The sequence below is a fragment of the Delphinapterus leucas genome, chromosome 15 (assembly GCF_059928025.1).
Source record: "Delphinapterus leucas isolate spDelLeu-1000000601 "Yukka" chromosome 15, BTC_Dleu_Yukka2, whole genome shotgun sequence".
NCBI lineage: Eukaryota > Metazoa > Chordata > Mammalia > Artiodactyla > Monodontidae > Delphinapterus > Delphinapterus leucas.
The window spans coordinates 12,845,001-12,864,707 of record NC_143143.1 but is presented as its reverse complement, the minus strand read 5'-3'; the positions used below and the strand labels follow the sequence as shown (position 1 = coordinate 12,864,707).

Below are 19,707 nucleotides of genomic sequence, written 5' to 3'. Positions count from 1 at the left end.
TTCTCTCGATAACAGCAGGGAATTATGGGTAAGTTCCCAAAGGCCTTGCAAACTTTAAAACCCATGCAGCATTAAAGATGCACTGCTCCATCCCTGCCATTTGCTGTCTCTTCTGGAGTGAAATACAAGTTTCATGGCGCTCCCTGAGCCCACTCGTGATATGGGAGCTCTCTGGAGAAGGTAGTCCCTGCTCATCCTGTTGAAAAATCTAGACCTTATGTAAGCAAGAAGCTGCAGCCAAGGTATAAATAAATATTATTATTTGAGGTGCTAATTATTTCCCAGTACACTCGAAACCTAGTGATTTCCAAATCTGCTGGAGCTTCTTACAGAAATAAACACACTCATCCCAAGGCAGGCTTAAAAGGATTCTGGGAAACCTACACCAAAAACAAAAACAAAAACAAGAAAATTACCCTCTGAGAAGGGATTTCTCTCCAGTTTCACTGCTTCCCACGAGGGGAACAATTTCATGCGAACATAATAGTAAAGGAAACAATACACCACCAAAGAGGAAAATCACATCTTTATAATTACAGATTAGCGCTCAAACGAATTCCACCTACACCCTCGCTCCGCTTTGAGGCTGCGTGACTTCAGTGGGGCTTGCCAGCCCCTTCAGCTATCAACAATTACGGCTGAACAGTGCAATCACGAGATTTTTGATACAGAAACCCCAGACAGCAGAATACCCTCAAATGACCCTCTCACTTCATTCTTGGGGAATGTGGAAAACACAGTTCCAGAAAGCACGGACGGGGGCTAATCCCACTGCGGGGGAGCGCTGAGCTTTGCTGTCTTTGTAACAGCCGATGCCGGTGTCAGAGATGAGCTAATAATTTCTAAGCCACACGGATTTGTATCAGGCGGGAATTAGCAGCTGAAAGAAAGTCCTGCTTGGTCCAAGCTAGCACATGCCTGTATTAGGACTTCATTTAAGTTCCCATTACTTGAGCAAGCACCCACGTTTATTTCAATGCACCGGTTACTTATCCATTAAATGGGTTTCTTACCCATCACACTGGTTATTTAATTTCTACCCCATGGCTCCCCCAAGAAATAAAAAGTGCACTATAATTATATAAACTCTTAATTAAACTGAAGAATTCAATGTTGCCATTACCCGTCAGTAATTCCACTCAATTAGGACAACAGACTTCCGTTTATTACTGAACTCCTAATTGCTACTCATTTTCCTGGTTAGTGATTGCCAATCCTATCAGACAATGTGCTTAAAATTCTGCCATGAAATGATATTTCTCCCCATCAGAGGAAAGGTGGAATCAGAGAGCCCTTACGTGGTCAGGAGTGGGGTCCTCTTCTCCAGCCCGAGGCGCCTCCAGGCTGGGGATTTTAAAGGCGGATTCTCCCTGCGGTTGGTTACTGGTGCTGCGATCCACGGGAGACTTACCCACAAGGCAAAGACGTATCCAGGTAGCCAGAGAATATCAAAGCCAAAGCCGAGCCGAAGACAAAAACAAAGCCCACGACGCGGTCTCGGGATTTCCAGAAGTTCAGAATCTCCGGGAAAGGCGCATCTGAGGTCTCCAGGCAGGCGGCACGTTCAGCATCTTGGCCGCGGGAGAGCCGAGGCGACGGTCCGAGGGAAGAGGATGGCGGCCGCACGGCGTCCCCGCCGGGCCAGCCTAAGCCTCCTCTCCGGGGTGCGGGCGCCAAGCGGCCGAGGTCGCCGCGCCCCGGGAAGCGGGCCAGACAGCGGCTCCGGGCGGCGGCCGCGCCAGCCGTCTACCCGCGGCGCGGGGAGGCCTCGGACCCCGAGAAGCGCGCCGCCCTCCCGCGCCCCTCCCCGGCCCGCAAATCGGCCCGACCCTCCGCGCTGCTCATGACCCGCTCCGCTAATTAGCCCAGAAGACTGAGACCCGCGGCGGGGCAACTTGACGATTTATTCCGGGCCCGGGGGAGGTCACCCGCGGTGCGCGCGCCGATTGGCTGCGGCGAGCCGGGCGCGCCGGCGCGGGGCTGGCGGCCGCCACGCAGAGCGCGTGCACTTTCTGCCGACTCCGCATCCCGGCCAGGCAAGGACACAAGAGCGGGGCAGGGCGCCGGTGTCAGGGCCGCCCTGAAGCAACCTGAGGCTCGCGGCGGCGGGACAGGTTGGTCGTCAGTGCCCGGAACCGCAGAACTGCCCCACCAATCCAGCTGGGTGGTTTGGAAGAAAGGCTCCTTGCCCTTTGGGTGTTTAGACTTTACAGCCTCTACTTGAGTCTTCCAGTTGACAGTGGGCTCAAACCATTTACAGCCAGAAGAGGTTCTGAATTTACTCCAACTTCATGGTACAGAGGAGGACACTGAAGCTCAAAGGATGGAGTGGCTTGTGAAGGTGAGTGGGTGGAAAAGCCAGGCCGGGCCTCAGGTCTCCCCATCCAGTATTTCCAAAGAGCACCCTGGCCGCCCTTGTGGCTGCCTTCCTTGCCGAGAGCCCTAACCTCAGGGACGTTCCCAGGAATGCACAGCACAGCACTGAGCGATGCAGTTAGGAACACCCCACAACCTGAGAGGTCGGCAGAGATTATCTCCATCTTACACATTAAGGAACTGAGGCCTGGAATGGTTCCGAAACCTTGCCCCTGAGCTAGTAAGTGATGGAGCAGGCACACAGGCTTCTAATTCTCGAGTTTCTGCCACAGCACTTCAGTGCTCCTTAACCAAGGAGGTGAGCTGAAGAGGGAGAATTCCTGGAGGGGTCAGCCAGAAACAAGTGGCCAAAGTTGACACTCCTGCAAATAGCACTGGCCCCTAAGAGGGGCTGCTTAAATGCCAGGTTTGCACTTCTCCCCACAAAGCAGCCAGCAATAATTCCTGTCTGCCCTGTTTGGGTGGTTCTGGACATGTTCGTCTTCATCAAAGTCAGCGCACTCACCACCCCCATCCATAGAAGCAGTAGCTGCAGAGAGCTTTCCTGTCCCAAGACCAGAGAGCTACTTGTTTCTCTCCCTGTGGTCCTTGAATGCACAGAGTCAGGAAGGGCTCTTGCCTGGTTCTCTCGTGTTTGGAACTTGAATTTAAAAAGCTCAGCATCTGAGCCATCCTGTCATGTTCCTGAGCAGGGATCAACAAGGCCTGCTAACCTGGGCTATCGAAGGACAGGATATCAAAGTGTGGTCACTGGACCAGCATCATCTAGGAACTTGTCAGACATGCAAATTCTGGGGCCCAAGCCCAGGTCTACTGAGTCAGAAACCCCAGGGGTGGCACCACCCAGCAGTCTGTGTTTTTCCAGGCTCTCCAGGTGATTCTGGTGCACACTCAAGTTTGAGAACTACTGCTGTAAAGAGCTGCTTCCCGTGGTCATGTGAGTGAGGACAGAGCAGAGGCCACCGTCAAGGTGGAACAGTCAGCACTGTGCGTGAAGAAATGCCTCCTCTCCCCTCAGCCACAGCCAGAGCCCCTCGAGGGAGGATTCTGAAAGGAGAGGAGTAGAGCTGGGGCCTGGGCTTCTTTTTCTGTTCTGACTCTAAGGGTCATGAGTCTGACCCCATCCTACTCCTTTCATCGTGACACGAGAGGGCACAGCATCGACGGCTGCCTGGGCTGCCACCTTCCGACTGAGGCAGGCCTTCTGCTCCCGGGCCGAGGCGCTGCTGTTTCTCCATAGACTCGTGTGGGGAGCATTTAAAGCAGCCAGTCATTACTGTGGAGAGGTCACGACAGCTTGAGGGGAGCAAGTCCCCGGGACGGGGTACTCACCTTGGCGGCAATGGACCTGCAGTCTGATCCCACCCAGGGGCTGAGCTTTCCTCTCTGCTCAATGGGAAAAACAGTCCCTCCCTTGCTTTCCTAGGCGATGTGAGGACTAAATGGCACTTTGTGTTTGGGGGAGAAAAACAAAGCATTGCTGAAAACATATACGGCTTGTTGACCTGCCCCCAAATAATCTCCACTAATAAAGCGATGTGCTGGCAAATGGTACTGGACGTTGAGTCTTCGATTCCATGATCACCACACTAGGGTCTGGCCTTGATGCAAATGGTAATGCAGGCCACTCGGCCTTCAACATGGGGAAGATGCAGTTCTTCGGGTAGTGCCTGCTCTCCTCAGGTGTACAAGGATGGAGGGGAGGGAACCGAGGGGGATGATGCTCTAGTCTTACTCCTCAGACTCTAAGTGACTGAGGAGGGAGCAGAGCATGGAATTTTTAAAGTACTATATTCCTATTTAATGAATCTTTTTTTTTTTTTTTTTTTTTTGCGGTACGCGGGCCTCTCACTGCCGTGGCCTCTCCCGTTGCGGAGCACAGGCTCCGGACGCGCAGGCTCAGCGGCCATGGCTCACGGGCCCAGCCCCTCCGCGGCACGTGGGATCTTCCCGGACCGGGGCACGAACCCGCGTCCCCTGCATCGGCAGGCGGACTCTCAACCACTGCGCCACTAGGGAAGCCCTAAATCACGTTTTTTAAAGAAAGGAATATTACCAACTTAGATTATTGAGTGCTTACTGCAGGGCAGAAGGCATAATTCTCAGTCCTTTATTTGTGTTAATGCCTCAAAACAGCCTCTGAAGTAGGTACTGTTATCCTTAATTTACAGATGAGAAAATGGAATTATAAACCTATCCAAAAACCTGTCCAAGGGCACAGAGCTGTCCAAGTGGCAGAGCTGGATTCAAACCCAAGCGGTTTGGCTCCAGAATCCAAGCCCCTAAACTTAACGCTACCGCCCGTGATGAAATGTTAAGAGAGAAAAGCTGAACAAACAACACAAATATGTAAAATGTATCGATGGCATATGTGAATATTTTTTCTTACTGTGTGTTGGATTTTCTAAATGTTATCAGTGAGCATATGGTACATTTGAAACCCACATCATTTTTAACTGTTATTCTTTTTACAGACTGTAGTTTCTGTTAAGGGCTCAGCCACAAGGTGACCCCTGAACCTCCCGGGAGGCCTAGAGGTTTGCTTCTGCAGGCTCGGCGGCTGCAGAGTTTTGAGAGGCACGCCAACTGCAGCAGCAGGCAAGCTGAGGGCTGGCGGATTATCCGCGCGGCAGCCTGGTCCGGGTGAGAGAAGGGTGTGCACTGTGAAGCGCGTGGCAGGCAGGGGAGCGTGAACGCAGCACAGGGCGGCCGAAGGAGACGGCGTGTGATTCTGTTGCCAGGAGCCAAGGCTTCCTGTCAAAGAGTGGACTGGTGTAATCTCAACGGTATTTTCCCCCCAGGAATGGGTAACAGCATGTCCTGTGAATCAAAAGCTCCTAAGTGGACATGAGCAAATTGGGTGTGTCATGCGCACCTGGTGAGCTCCGGCCCTAGGCCGCTTCCAGCAGCACCCAATCTTTCTAATTTGCCCTGGAACTCTTACCAATCCACCAAGGGGGGTGGGGCAGGGCAGGTAGTCTCTTTCTTTCTGAGGCTTACAGAAGCAGAGATACCTGTTCAAGTCGCAGTGAGGGGCAGGCCGGGACTAGAGCCAACAGCCCCCGAGTCTTAGTTCAGCGCTGGTGTGCCACCCACCCCACGTTACCAGTCCAGGTGCAGCTGTAAATCTGGATGCGGAAACATTAACTACAATTCACTTTAACTCTGGAGTAAGTTACAGAGACACAATTTAGCAGGCACTCTACTTATTCAAAGTGTTACAAATATCTATACAATGAAACTAAACCCAGAGCTCTCACAGAAAAGCTACAGTAAAGGAGGAAAACTACACCTTACAAAGCTACATTTTGCTTAAAGGGGGAGCTTTACAGCCACAGCTACGTGTGCTTGGTACAACTGGGAAATCTGTTATGTTTGGTTGCCAACTCAACTGATTTCTACATTCCTGCCACATTGCTGAGAGATTCCCACACCCAAGGAGAGAATACTTTCACGTACTCAGTTACAAGGGCTTCTAGTGTATTTATGACTTCACAGAAATTTCTTTTCAGTCGTAAAAGTATAAAAGTATGATGACTGGCTCAAAGGTCTGGGGAGCTCAGGGACAAGGAAATTACCTTACTACTTTACCCCAGTAATGCTGCCTCTCTCTTCAGAGCAAGTCCTCACAGCAGCCGTCACCACGGTGGTGGATCTAAAGAGTCCCGAAGATAAAGGATCGGCGTGCCCCGAAGAAGCCCTGACAACTTGGGGAGGCGGCAGATGGTAGGAGCAAGGAATTTAGAGCCAGAGAGATCTACATTCTGAGGCCCACCAGCCGCCAGCCCGGCAAACTCGGCCATCGCTTGGGCCTCCCTGGCCTTCACATCCCGTGTAATGAATGAGAGCGGCATTGCTTCCCGCAGGCCTTGGGAGGGGCAGTGTGGCCAGCGCCCCAAAGCGGTGCCCTTGAGCCGGAGGGGCTTGTCTTGTCAGTACTTCTTTGGGCCCAATATTCCCTTGTTTTAGGGACTCTTTAGATACACAGATGGAAGAACACGCCCCTGGCCAGTGCTCTGTGAGGTCACTGTTGGCCTGAGAGCAGCTGTTTGGGGGCGAGTTCAGTGCACGGTTTGAACACGTACATGGCAGTGGCCCCTCAGGCCTTGCCTCTGCAGGCTGCCCCCGGTGACTGCTGGGAGGAAAAGAAGCACTTCTAGGCTCTGTGTTGGGGAACGGCAGAGGCGACAGCTGGAGGGGAAGAGAAGGGTGCTTTTATGACAGGCTTTGTCACGCAGGCCTGAGAACAACTTGGTCCCAGTCCCTGACAGCTTGGGAGGATGAGCTAAGTAAAAGAAGCTGAACAGAAACCATCGGTCGTATCCCCGTGACTTTAGGGCACTTTTCTCAATGGGGTTTCGCAAACAAGGGGCTGGCCTTTGCTTCCTCTCCCCGTGAGCCCGGGCGACACCTTGGTTCCCCACCGCGTCCTATCCACGCAGCCCCGCTTCTGCCTGCTGGACGAGCCTGGTCTATGAGTCCCCACGTGGGAGGATGGGTGGAAGTAAATCCAGCCCCCAGACCCCCTCTCCTTGCTGCGGGAAGGAGCGGGCTGCCCAGCTCACGTCCAGCAGTGCATACTGCAAAGGCCACAGCTCCACCACCACTGCGGGGGCCAGCACCCGGGAAAAGGGCCCCCCACTGCGTGAATGCCCGCCTTTTTATGATTGCTGCCTCGGCAGGAAATGCTCTGAGGGGATTTTGGAGGACGTGGGGTATCTGACAAACGTTTCAAAGTAGGTGCTTCACTTTCAGTGAACATAAGCTTTGTAACCCCTGACATACAGATCGGAGTCTGAATATGCTTAGATCTCAGAATGGAAGGGTTTCTAAAGAAAAACTCCAGAAATACCCGAATTCAGATGTAAAAAAAAATGTGCGAGAATCAAGAACAAAGCCCGTGAAAGCAGAGGGAGTGAATAACCTTTCATTTCAAGCCGGTTTCCCCACTAGAGACAGTCGTGATCTGCGCAGGACTATTTGATGCAAATGCCTCTCAGAAAAGAGCCAGTGGATAATAGATAAAAAGATTATCTGTGACATTATGAAAAATGAAAGTTTAAAAATGGCTACAAGTCCGATTAAAAAAAAATCCTAAACTTTATTCAGTCTTGTTGAAAGGCAGTAGCGGAACTGCTTTATTCAGCCCCTGGGGTCCCTGCCTCTCCGCCATTGTTCTCATGTCTTCCACCATCTCATCAGTTTTCAAAAATCTTCCCTGCTGGTTTCTCTTTGCCAGAAACATAAGGTCCAAGAAGCTATCACAGCCCTGTTTCCTCTGCCTGACTTGACTGTGATGCTGGAAATGCGAGGGCTCCAGCTCCTGCCCCTCTCTCTTCCCTTCCCTGCAGTCCCCCTCCGTGCTAAACCACCGGCTGCACACTTGAGTTAACAGATGAATTACAGACTCCAGGCATGGGCTTCCAGGGCAGGAGAGAGTCTGATTTCTGTCCAGGTCTCTCTTGATTGGCTCAGCATGGAAGCCTTTCATTTAACGGGCCAGGTCCTGCTAAGAACACCTCTGCCGGCACCACACTGATTTCTTTCTTCGCTGGAGAGAGGAGCAGAGATCCTAAAGGAAGATTTTCCATCTTCTGGATTTCTCGTGTGCTCACTACATACCATTCTTTTTAAACAGAGCATCACGGCCGTGACCCAACACCCCAGGAAACACTGGATTCGTTTGGCCGGCCATCTTTGATCTCAGAGCTGGCCGAGGTGTGGAAGAACCAACGTGAACACCTAGGCCACAGAAACACGCCTTTGTCTCCCCCGCAAGGAGGAGACAGCCTGGTGCAGCCGTTCGGCGCGACGGTCTGGAGATGCACTACTTGGTACAGTGACCTGCAATTCAAATGCCAGCTCCACTGCCTGCTAGCTGGGCTGACTCAGAGCGCATTTCCATGCCTGAGTTCCTCCATTGGAAAACAAATACAGAAGATTATTAGATTAAAACATATAAAGTTGCTGGTATTTGACTTTTTTTGAATATAATCTTACTGTAATAAGATTCAGTTTTATCTTACGATAAGATTATTAGATTGCGCCACATAGAATTGCCAGTATTTGACCGTTTTCACATACAGAAATGACAATTTCTTTTTTGAAAATGAAAAACGGCAATTTCATATCGGCTCATCCAAATACCTACTTCAAAGTGTGATTGAGAGAAATGAGAGCAAAGAGTCACATAAAGTGCTTTACCAAAGGGCCTGGTACACAGCACGTGCTCAGTAAAGGTTAGCTCCTGCCGCCACTGTCAGGAGGCTCAGATCAACCACGTGCTGGATCGCAGGTCACTGTACCAGGTGCCTAAAAGTGAAACATCCAAATCAGATAGTCACCTTCTTGCCAAGGACCACCTGCCTGTGTGAAAGCGTGCTAAGCGCATCGTGATGGATAGAGTAAGATGTGCACTCAGGCCAAACTCCGTGTTCTCAGGACTCTATCTTTTGTCTCAATTCCTCTTGGAAAATCCATTCCCATGTGGAACGCTCCCTTCTCCTTCTGGGGCCATCCTGCCTACCCCTGGCTGCTTTCATAAGCTAGTCAGCATGACTGGAATGATACCTGTATCTACTCAGACAGAGATTCCAGAAATATGCTTGAAAATACACATCAACTGGAAAGGTGCAAAATTGATGGGGGGAAGGGTTTGTGGGTCCTTTCTTTGCCTAGAACCACAGTCTCTGGAAGTCAGACGGTTCTGAGCTCAGAATTAGATGCAGTTATGGTATTTGCAAGGAAGGTACAAGCCTAAAAGTACCGTCTCCTGGGCAGAAACAAAACTTCCTCAAGATTCACTTATTCCAGGTCTCACCATGATTCTGTGGATCAGCACAAAGTCCTCCAAGGGATGCCAGGGAGTGGCCTGTGACCCCCGCGCCCTCACCCGAAGGCCTGTGACCCCCGGACCCTCACCCGAAGGCCTGTGACCCCCGGACCCTCACCCGAAGGCCTGTGACCCCCGGACCCTCACCCGAAGGCCTGTGACCCCCGGACCCTCACCCGAAGGCCTGTGATCCCCGGACCCTCACCCGAAGGCCTGTGACCCCTGGACCCTCACCCGAAAGCTTTCCCTGAGACCCCGCCTTTCTCTTTGTGCTCCTTCCTCTTTGCTGTAGGTGGTGGGGAGAAAGGACCTGACTTATTGTGCTGGTTGGACTGAGAAGGAAATAGAGGAATTATGAAAAATCTATGGGCAAGAGCTGGCCTCAAGGACACAACAGTAAATATCAACCTGTGAACTAGATGTGACCAAACAGCAGAGTCGATGGAGGCAAATCCGCTCGCAATGCAAATAGCCAGGTTTCTCCTGCTAGATTCTAGGGTGCAGCCCTTAGTCTGAGTACTAGGAACATCGATGCCAGGTCCTGGGCAGGCAGCCTGTGCCGGTCACACTGCCTCTTCCCGGAGACCCTGTCTGTCAGCACTGTCCTTGAGGTAGAATGCACAGCTTAGTCAGGTTCGCAGTAAGGTCATCTCTAGGGGCCGACAGCAACTCTTGAGATGCCTGACCCCAAGTATAATCCCCCCCGCACTCACACGCCCCCACGCCTGAATGCAATGATCTCCTCTGGTCTAATCCGAATTATCTTGAAAGCTTTTAAAACTTATTTTTAAATTATAAAATATTTCTGCCTATGGAAAAGTAGAGGGTAATATAAGAATAGATGTAAGGAAAACCTATAGAGCCACCATCCAGCTTAAGAAATATATATTTCAAATACCTCCTCACAGGGAGATGCTATCGCTCATTTGATGTTTGTTATGCAGTAGTATGGTATTTATACTTTTGCTCTATATGTATATAAATGCAACATGTGGCGTTGCTCTGCATGTTTTTAAACTTTATGTCATTGGTTTTGTTCAGTATTTATCCTTCTACAACTCGTAAACAAGAGATTCTGATTCACTGGGCCCAGTGGGTTTGTGACTCGCCTTGAACAAACTGGCTAGGCTGTAGGTGATAGTGAGGGTGACCGTATCACGTAGCACTCAAACCAGGATGCTCTGAAGCATGAAAAAGGGTGCTGTTAAAACACCACCATGCATACATTAGGACTGTCCCCGGCAAACCAGGACACACGGTCATCTTAGTGGTGGCAGATGAGCTGCTGCTTTAATATATGTGATTAGCACTTCCGGTTAGAAGCCTTTGCCCACAAGTACCTGCTGGGCTTCTCTGAATGAATTAGTTTGCGCCTTTTTTTTTTTTTTAGCAGCAAGTCATCACTGAGAACCCCAGTTTCCTCATTAGTGAAATGGAGAGTCTGGAGGAGGAGGCAGGGTTTCGTCCTGACCGTCCTCCTACTTGCTGCTCCGTTACGGGCCTGTGTAGGGAGTGCTCTGACCCAGTAAAATACCAGCATCCCCGTGGAAGACACAGAGCCCTAGGAGGACCTAAGCACCCTTCCTGCGAGTCAGTCAGTCCAGCTGTTTCCGCATAAGGGCAAGGACAGGGTGCCCCCTGCAAGACCCCCAAAAGCTGACAGGTCAGGGCTCTCCACCACTTTTCCACGCAGCATCTTAATTACCCTGTTTCTGCGGAAATGAGCTTATTGCTAATCAGGTTTTCTCTCCGCTCTCTACTGGTGACTGATGCACCCCTCAGATGTGAAACAGTGCTTAATTCGGTATTTGCTCAGTAAGTAAATGGGAGCCCTCCCCCCCTCAAAAAAAAAAATCAGAGAAGTAATTCTGGCTTCCCTTTGAAAAAGAAAAACACAGGCCCTGAGCTTACTCAGCACCTTGAGGAACCGAGTGTAGATGTGCGATGAGAACCTACACACACTTCAGGTTGGGCTGGGCCAGCGCTACGCCCTGTGAAATGAGGACCACGGAGCCCAGGAAAACAGCAAAGCCTGCAGGCACCGCCACAGCACACGTCCTGCCACGGTACTCCCAAACCTGGATCCGGGACCTGACACTTGAGGGGTGCTCTGGGACTGCACTAACACGGTTTTCCTGGCCTGCCTCTGTCCTGCCTCCCAGGCCCGGCTCTGGTGTGCTGTCTGCTTTGGCTGAAGGCTCAGCCTGCTCCCCCCCGCCCCGCCCCACACTAGGAAGCCTTCCTTATTCTGGCTCTGTGTCTAGGCATTAAGATGCACAGCCGTCTTATCAAGGGCTCTTCCTCTCCCAAATTGCATTTGACCAGTTTCATTTCTGCCTGAAATTAAAACACAGGACTTATCAATCCCCAGCTGTCACAGCATGAATGAAACGCTAGAAATAAATCCAGTCTAATGACAGAGCGATCTGGAGACCTCAGTGGGAAACAAGATACTTTGTTTAATAATTGTCAGTCTCTTTCAGGGCCTGTCTGCCAAAGCAGTGGTGCCAGAAGCAGCAGAGAGAAGAACTTCTTTCCACAGATTTCGTCCCGGGAAAGACTGAAGCCATTTCAAACCAGGCTGGCCGCTTTTGATTTACATTTCTGATATTAAATGCAGAGCGGCTGTCTGCATTTATGCTACAAGGCATTACTTCAGTGCGAAGAATCGGGGTGATGGCAGGGATCCAGTTTACTAATGAACAAGCTTATCTGGAGGAAAACAGCTTTTCACACCGTAACAAACAATGAATACCTCTTAGATAACAAATTCAATGGCAAAAATATAGCACCGTACATGTCACAGTCCCATAGTTTAATGGAGGCACTTGCAGCATTAGTGGTTTACGTTAATTTTTTAAATTAATTTTGTTTGGCCCTCAGGGAAAATATTTCTTCTTTTGTGTCCGATACCCTGCAGCTCATTAACACTGCTTACTGCTGCTCTACGATACTATCCATAATCGTCCACTTGGTAGCCAGAGGCCATTTTTAAAAACACAAGCTGGAAGAGGGGCAGGAAGCAGGCTTTTCTGCCTCCTTCTACAAAGAAAGCTCTCCCAGCTTGACACAGCTCTCGGCAGCCATGGAAGCAGGGGCCTCTGGAGGCCTTTGGAGGCCTTCTGAGCCAGGCAGGTCCAGGTGTCAGCGCTCAAGGTGGCTACCGAGTGCCTCTGACTGAGCCAAGAGGCTCTTTCTTCCACTGGTCACCGTCACCTGCCGCAGAGCAGTGGCTTCCACACCTGATGATGCTCGGAACTGCCTGGGCAGTAAAAGATATAGATGACTAGGCCTCACCCCACAGCTGTGAATCCCTTCCTCTTCTTCTCAGCCTTCCCACAAAGGGGTTAACCACTGGCTACCAAGAAAACAGCCTCCCTCTCTCTCTGCCTGGGGCCCGGAGATCAGGGAATTCACTGCTAATCACTGCAGTTGTGATTCCTGATTTCAACTGGCAGCAAAGAGAATTGAACCAGAGTCCCCCGAGAGCAGCCAGCTCCACGAGGCAGACCTTGAGCTTGTTAAGCTGTGGCGCTGCCATGCGATTATCAATTTTAAATTAATCTCCCCAGTCTCTTTAAAGCGGTTGCTAAAAATATAATCTCTGGGATATCTTACCGTAAGACTTAACTGAAAGGAAAAATTTGGATAATAATTAAGTGCTTCCCTCCATCTAAGCTTCCTGTAAAACACTTCTGGAGACACGGCTAATGCACCGGCAGCAGGAAGGCTGGCCAGGGGCCGTCCCGAGGTCTGAGGGAGCTGGTTCATAAGTTACACGCTTTCTCTAAATAAAACTTAAATGGGCAAACTGCGTTTGGACAAAAGGTTAAAGATACAATGCAGCACTGTCTTAAAACAAATCCTTCCCTATTTTTAACCCAAAGAGTTTTGGGAGGGAAGGCCAGAAAAAATTGTCTAGACATACTTTTGCTAAGCTCACGAGGGAGTCGTTACAAATGGACTTTATAGGGACATAAGCTAGGTTATATATAAAACACAATTTTTTTTAAAGGCAGCAACATGGTGGGACAATCTGAACAGAGGTGAAAGGGGTTCTTACATGGAAGATAGGGGCTCTCTGTGCAAACATCTCTGGCCCTATAGAGGGCTCGAGTCAAGAGCAGACCGTTTCTAAAGCCACTAAGGACGATGAAGAAGAAAACGAGCAGCAATTTCTTAACAGACCCGCTGCCGTTCCACCCACACTCCACAGCTTCCTGCCAGAAGAGAAGGCGCTTCTCTACCTGGGATCCCGGGAAGTGGCAAGTCTCAAGTCTCCCCAGGGGCCACACACGCCGCGGTAGTTTTCTCCGCCTTCTCCTGACCTTCCTATTCCTGGGGGGCAGAGTGCTGCTGGGGAGGCCGGATCATTTAAAGCAAGAGCATATGGACAAATACACACACTTTCTAGGTGCGGCCGCAGGAGTTTGAGAGCCCCAGCTCCTAGAAGGCCCAGAAGGAAGGCCTTTGCAGGGCCCAGCGAGGGGGCGCTTTGTAAGCCAGAGTGATAAGGAAGAAGGGGGTGGGGCAGGGAGAAGGGGAGGAAGGGGATGCGGGAAAGGATACCGATCCGAAAAAGGCTGGGAAGATGGACTTCTGTGAGATTTTCATGCAACCCCTCTGTGCCTTCTGTTAATGATAACCAGAGAAAACCCCCCGATTTGTAAAATTCCATTAATTCTATAACTTCCTTTCTTCAGTAAGAACAAAGGATAAAGGAACTTATTACCTCTACTACCAATAAGATGTATGACCTTGAGAAAACTACCTAACATCTGTGGGCTTCCATGGTAAAAGGAGTGGGCTGGGTAAGACAAGCTCTGCAATTTGCATTTCATTATTCTGGGTAAAAGCAAACGTTGCTATACACAGGCCAAAGCTCAATTTTGGTGCCACCTTTGACCACGTGATGAAAAATTAGAATGAAGAACTTTAAACTAGACACATACTGTACGAACAATATAAAACACAAGGACTTAAAGTTCAGCCGCATCATATCAGAAAGTTGCCTGAAGAAAAATGGAATAAGAGCGATTGGAAAGTATTTTTTACACAAGTGGAAGTTTCCCCAAACCGCTGCTGAGTGAAAACATGGCTCCTTGGCACTCAGGGTCCACCTTTGTTAAGGCTCTGGTTCAGTGGGGCAAAGGGGGTCAGGAAGGTGAATAAATCTGCATAATAAACAGGGTGTATCTAAAAAGACGGCTTGTGCATACTTAGGCTTTGCCAGCCCAGTGCAAAGCCTGGGCTGCTGCTGTTGCTGTTATAGATCTCCTTGAAAATCTGATGGGAAGAGCTATGGACCTTCTTCTGAGGCAAATGTACAAGTGCACAAATAAACAAAACTTTAAATCCACTTTCAGGGGATTCCTGGGCTCCTTGAAGCTTATCCACAGATCCTACAGGGATGGATTAATTACAGATCAAGCCCCCTGTTTTAGGCCTAGACACTGGAACATCTATTAACTCTCCCATTTACCTTGAATGTCTTAGTGTTCCCATTTTCTCAAGAAGAAATTTATTTTTCAATTAAAAAATAAGCTGATTCTCCCCACACACCCCAGCAATTCTACAGGGAGTCTCTGGTGTGTTTGGCAGGAGAGCAAGAGGTCGACAAACAGAAGCCCTGCAGTCGTAGCCCTAATGGCCAAAGCACCTTCAGAGGTAGCGCTTGTATCCTAAGGCTTAATTTGGAACCCTTCTTCCATAGGAGACAATTCCTCCCAGCAAATAAGTAGGCATCCCCTACCCCATTAGAGACTGCCCTCTTTCTGACCTACTTCACACACCTTTTTGACCTGCTCTCCTTCCTGAAGAACTAATAGGCCATGCGGCACCTGGTAAGGGGGAGGACGGGCAGGACGCAGCCTCCTGGAATGTCAATGAGGCTGGGGCGGCACGCCTACCCCGTTCCCATTCAGCAGGCAGCCCAGCTGCTGCGCAGGGCACATCTGCATAGCTGAAGGTCAGTATGAAACCAGCCTGGCTTCTAGCTCTGAAACTCCACTCTTCCAAGGGTTGCACGAGTGAAACTGTCAAGTATGTTCACTTTAATTGACACTGGGCTGCTGGCGGCCAAAAGATGGAAATTTGCTTTGAGGCCCAATACATTTTAGAGAAGATGGCTCCACCAAGCCACTGCTGGTTATTTCGGAAGGCCCTTGTTGGGAATACCCAAGCCACTAAAATCCTTGGTCCTGGCATGCCAGGCATCTCAGAGGCCGTCACACTAAGAATAAGCTTGACGGCAGCCAGCTTTCCGGAGCGGTTGGTCGTCCTCTATTATCTGTCTGCTTCTTCTAGGCCGATTATGAATCACATTTGAAGCGGAGAGAAACGGTGCCTTAAGGGCAGGTTTGCCCCAGTTCCCAACCCAGCCAGTCTCTCAACCAAACGGGTCCAAACACCTCTCCTCAACAAAGTGACAAATGAGGCACTGAATCAGTGGAACTGTGAATTCAGTCACTTAGCCTGAATGGACAAAGCCCTACAAGATGGATTCCATGACCTTAAAGAGCCTGGCTCAGGTCAGGAGAAAGCAGTCTACAGACCACTGGAAGAAGAGCTTGAAAAAGTGACATATTAATTGCACCTATTCTGCCCTCTGTCCCTGACACCTTAAAACTCATGTCTCCAACACTTATGAGGATGTGACAGAATGTTCCATCAATAAATATGCAAACAAGACTGCTGACTTGATTTCTGATGAGCTAAGGCAAAGAAGAAGAAACAAGACAGCACTGTTTTTTCTGTATTAGGAAACTGCCTAGGGAAAAGAATTCCACTGTCTCAAGAAAAAAAAAAAATCCTTAAGAGCCAAACTGTTCATCTCAATTGCATCTGGATTATTATTTGAAAAGATTAATATTTGCTAACGTGACACTTATCAGCATTGTATATAGAGATACCAAAGTTGCCAAATTTGATTTTTCTAATATGTTCCTCCTCTCTCTTTTTTTTTTTTTAAAAACAAGAGAATATACTGTAGGAGTCTTAGTTTGGCATTGGCTGGCAACATCCTTGACCAAATAAGTATCGGGGGAAAAGAACTTACTGGAGGGTATGTCTCAATAAAACAGGCTTTATTTTAAAAAATAGAATCAAGATAATATGGTGAACTGTAGACAAGAACAATCTGGTTTAGTCTGACTATGGAACAGCCTTATTTCTTAACTCTTTCAGAAACTGGGAAAAGGAATGAAGGGTTCCGGTTCTTTTTTTTTTTTTTTTTTTAACTTTATAATTAACTCAATTGGAAATCTAGAAGTAGCTTATTTTCAGTGCTCTAGTTGACCAACTTTACAGTTGGAAGAAAAAGAATTACTTCAGCAAGATGAGGTAAAAAGGGTCCTGGACTCAGAGTAAGGGCACTTGATTTCTAGCGCCACCTCCGTCTCAGGTAACTTCATCTATGAAAAGGGAGAGACTGGGGATAGAGAACATGCCATGCTCATACTTTGTCCCCTTCATGCCACAGCCACAGCAGACATCACTAATCAATCCAGACCTTTATTCCTTCTTGGCCCAGAATCCTCAACACAGTACTCCAAGCAGCCACCTAATAGATGAGAGATAGCACGACAATTGAAATTTATCTGCCCGCCTTACACTAGATAGCCTTAAGGCCCTATTTAGCTTCAAATTTCTAGGACATCATCATTTTCCTATCCTAATAGGAGTCCACTGTGGACAAAACATATATGGACAAAAATGTTTTATGGGCTTGCCATAGGGGGGGAGAGATGGAAAACATGGCTTCGTAAATTGTCGTCATGGCCCTAGTGATTACACAAACAGAAAAACAAGGACCTTAGAGCCTCCAGAGCCAAAAAGGTATGCCCTCAAACTAAGTAATTCTCACCACAGCTGAGGCCGTACATCAACCACATGTCAACCTGGTTGATAAGCCCAAAGTGCCAATAGTCTTCTTAGACAAGTCAGTATCAACTTTTCAATTAGGCAGCTAGGCTGGTAATAGGGAATTCGAGTATCACTTACCCTGTCCTGGACCATTAAAGAATTTAAGGTAGCTTTGAAAGATAATGAAAAGAAAAAACATTAAAGAAATTATTGGTAGATGAGAAGGAAAAAGAAACGAGGTAGGTTTGCATAGTAAAGAATGAGGTTTGAGTGCTGTTTATTTACAACAGGTGGGCCACAAAGCCGGCTCGAGGCTTCTAGCAGCCACTGCAAAGAGGGCAACCTGCTAGCCACACAGTTCATGGAGCCACCAGACAAAGAGAAAGCAACTGTTCAGAAGAAGTTTAACTCTTCCTGACTCTGCAACCACTACAAATAACACTTGGGAGGGCTCGTTCCCCCGAGGGTCTACGTGAAGAAAACAACAAACGATGTACTAAATATTTTTCCACTCATTCATTTAGAAGTCCTAGCAATGAGTGTCACACGTTGTCAGGGTCCTCCTGCAGGGCTTCTGGTGCCATTCCAAGGCAGAACGCGGGGCAGGAGAATGCTTTGGTTCTCTGGTGATGTGGCTTACCCTGGAGGATCTGGAGAAACAGTTCCCAAACTCCAGTCCGAGGGACCTATGAAGTGGTAATGGGTGTTCAACCCTGTTGGGTAGACACAGCCCCCTAGTCCCACGGCCACCCTCACTCCTCCAAATAAACTTGCTTAATGTGGTCCCACCCAATAATTCTAAGCAAAATCCTTTATCTCAGGGACACTTATTAATATCTTATGGGAAGAGTATTCCAGGGAACGTTTCAGAAAGTGCCAACCTAGAGGAAAAGGACTGCATATCTTTTCGGGATCCTTCTAAAGTGTAGCTTCTCTCTGTTAGGTCTGGAGAGCTGCTGGATGGCAGTGAGTCTGAAAGGCATTTCCTGGTAGCTCCCTGGAAGGCTTCAACTCTCAGTCTCCAGTTAGGAGAGGGAGTGTGTGCCTGACAGAGAGCCCCGACGGCGTACGTACACACAGATCAAGATTCTAAAAGCGGTGAGGCCAACCTTCTAACTGTTCAAGTTCCACAACATCCCTCCTTCACCCCCAACATGGAAGTGCTGATGTGGGCCAAGGACAAAATGGAGTCTTCAGGGACAAAGGGGTCGCCGTGTAATAAAGAAAGATGTGGTGGTGGGGATGAGGGGTTATGACAGAGCTGAGCCTGGCAGCCCCTCCCTGGATCTCGTGGATTACCTCTTTGACCCCCTTCTTTGCGTCTCAGAGGGTTCAGAGGAGAGTGGGCCACGTAGGCGAACTCTAGGCCAGGCCTTGTACTTTGGGGCAAGAGGGGCCACTGAGGTTGACTCACAGTCCAATAGGAGATTAGTCTGCAATTTGTTAATAAAATCTGTATATCCTCTGCCTAGAGTCCCCTCTGGAAACGTAGGAGGCCAATCAGGGATCTGGATCCCAAGATACAACTTCTCCTGGAAACCCAGCTAACAGCAGTCTTCTCGATCCATGAAGCACTGACCATATGTATGGAGAACAGCGACCTAGCAACTAACTGGGGGGCAGCTCTGCTGCCTTCCTCCAAAAGTAATTATTACCCTCAATCTGACATTTAAAAACAAAGGATCTACCACATCGCAACAAACCAAACTTGTAATGAGAGGGAAGGCAGACTTCTCAGCAAAGCTAGTTGGGCAGTATGTTCACAGGCGTGGAACCGCCCAACGGTATATTACAGCAGGTTATCTCTGAAGTTCCTATGATGCGCTCCTAATGGGTATAAGGATGTGCTGACTTCCAAAGTGGAACTGACAGGCCTGCAGTTAACTGTCATTTCCATCACAGACTTAATCGCTTTGCCAGGCATCCTCCCAGCCAACGAAGAGAAGTAAAGGTCTTGCTATGTGACAGCATTCAAAAAGAATGCATGTGAATGCCATTATGGTATTGAAAGTGTCAGGTGCCAGCAGAAGGACCCTGATCAGACAGACAAGCATCGGGCTGCATGCTTTAAGGTTATTTGAAGCCTGTCGTTTCCATTAGCTAGCTAACCACAAGTGGAATCATTCATTAGCTGGCTTTCTTTAGTACCAAGGTGGGGCTGAGGGTGGGGGGGGGGGCGGGGGAAGGTGGAGAGGCCTGGGCTTGGCACGTTCGGTTCCTACCCTATTAGCAACTCATGATGGCTGGCGGAGGGAGGGGTGCACGCAGGCGGCGATGCCCCATGTGCCTGCTCATTAGTGGCTGGCAGTAAAGCACAGAAACGAGTGGACATTGGCACAGGTTGGCTTTCTGTTCTCGGAGAAGGCCAAAAATAATCTCAGTAGGTTTAATTAAAACTGCAGTGAACAGATGGGGAAGATGGAAAGAACTCCAACTGGAGACCACTCATCTGTCTAGGTCTCCGCGAGCGTTTTAATGAAGCCTTCGCAGGTCCCAGTACCGACACATCCCTTTCTGGTTACGCAACCGAGCGGAACGATTACCCAGCAACTCCTCTTAAAGCGGCAGGGGCCTGTTTCCCAAAGAAAAGTATGGCCTGACCCAATCCAACTACTACCACAGTAAAGCAACAAGCA

General features: G+C 49.2%; 2 protein-coding genes across 6 annotated transcripts in view; one reads left to right on the top strand and one right to left on the bottom strand.

Moving 5' to 3' along the window:
• AUTS2 (activator of transcription and developmental regulator AUTS2) overlaps positions 1-19,707 on the bottom strand; it is a 1,116,140-nt gene that overhangs the window by 175,436 nt on the left and 920,997 nt on the right. The window lies entirely within an intron of this gene.
• Positions 733-9,016, top strand: LOC149747389 (uncharacterized). Its single transcript, XM_089895818.1, has 2 exons — positions 733-2,341; positions 5,994-9,016. The coding sequence occupies exon 1, from the start codon at positions 1,227-1,229 to the stop codon at positions 1,845-1,847; it is 621 nt and encodes a 206-aa protein (XP_089751944.1). The 5' UTR covers positions 733-1,226; the 3' UTR covers positions 1,848-2,341; positions 5,994-9,016.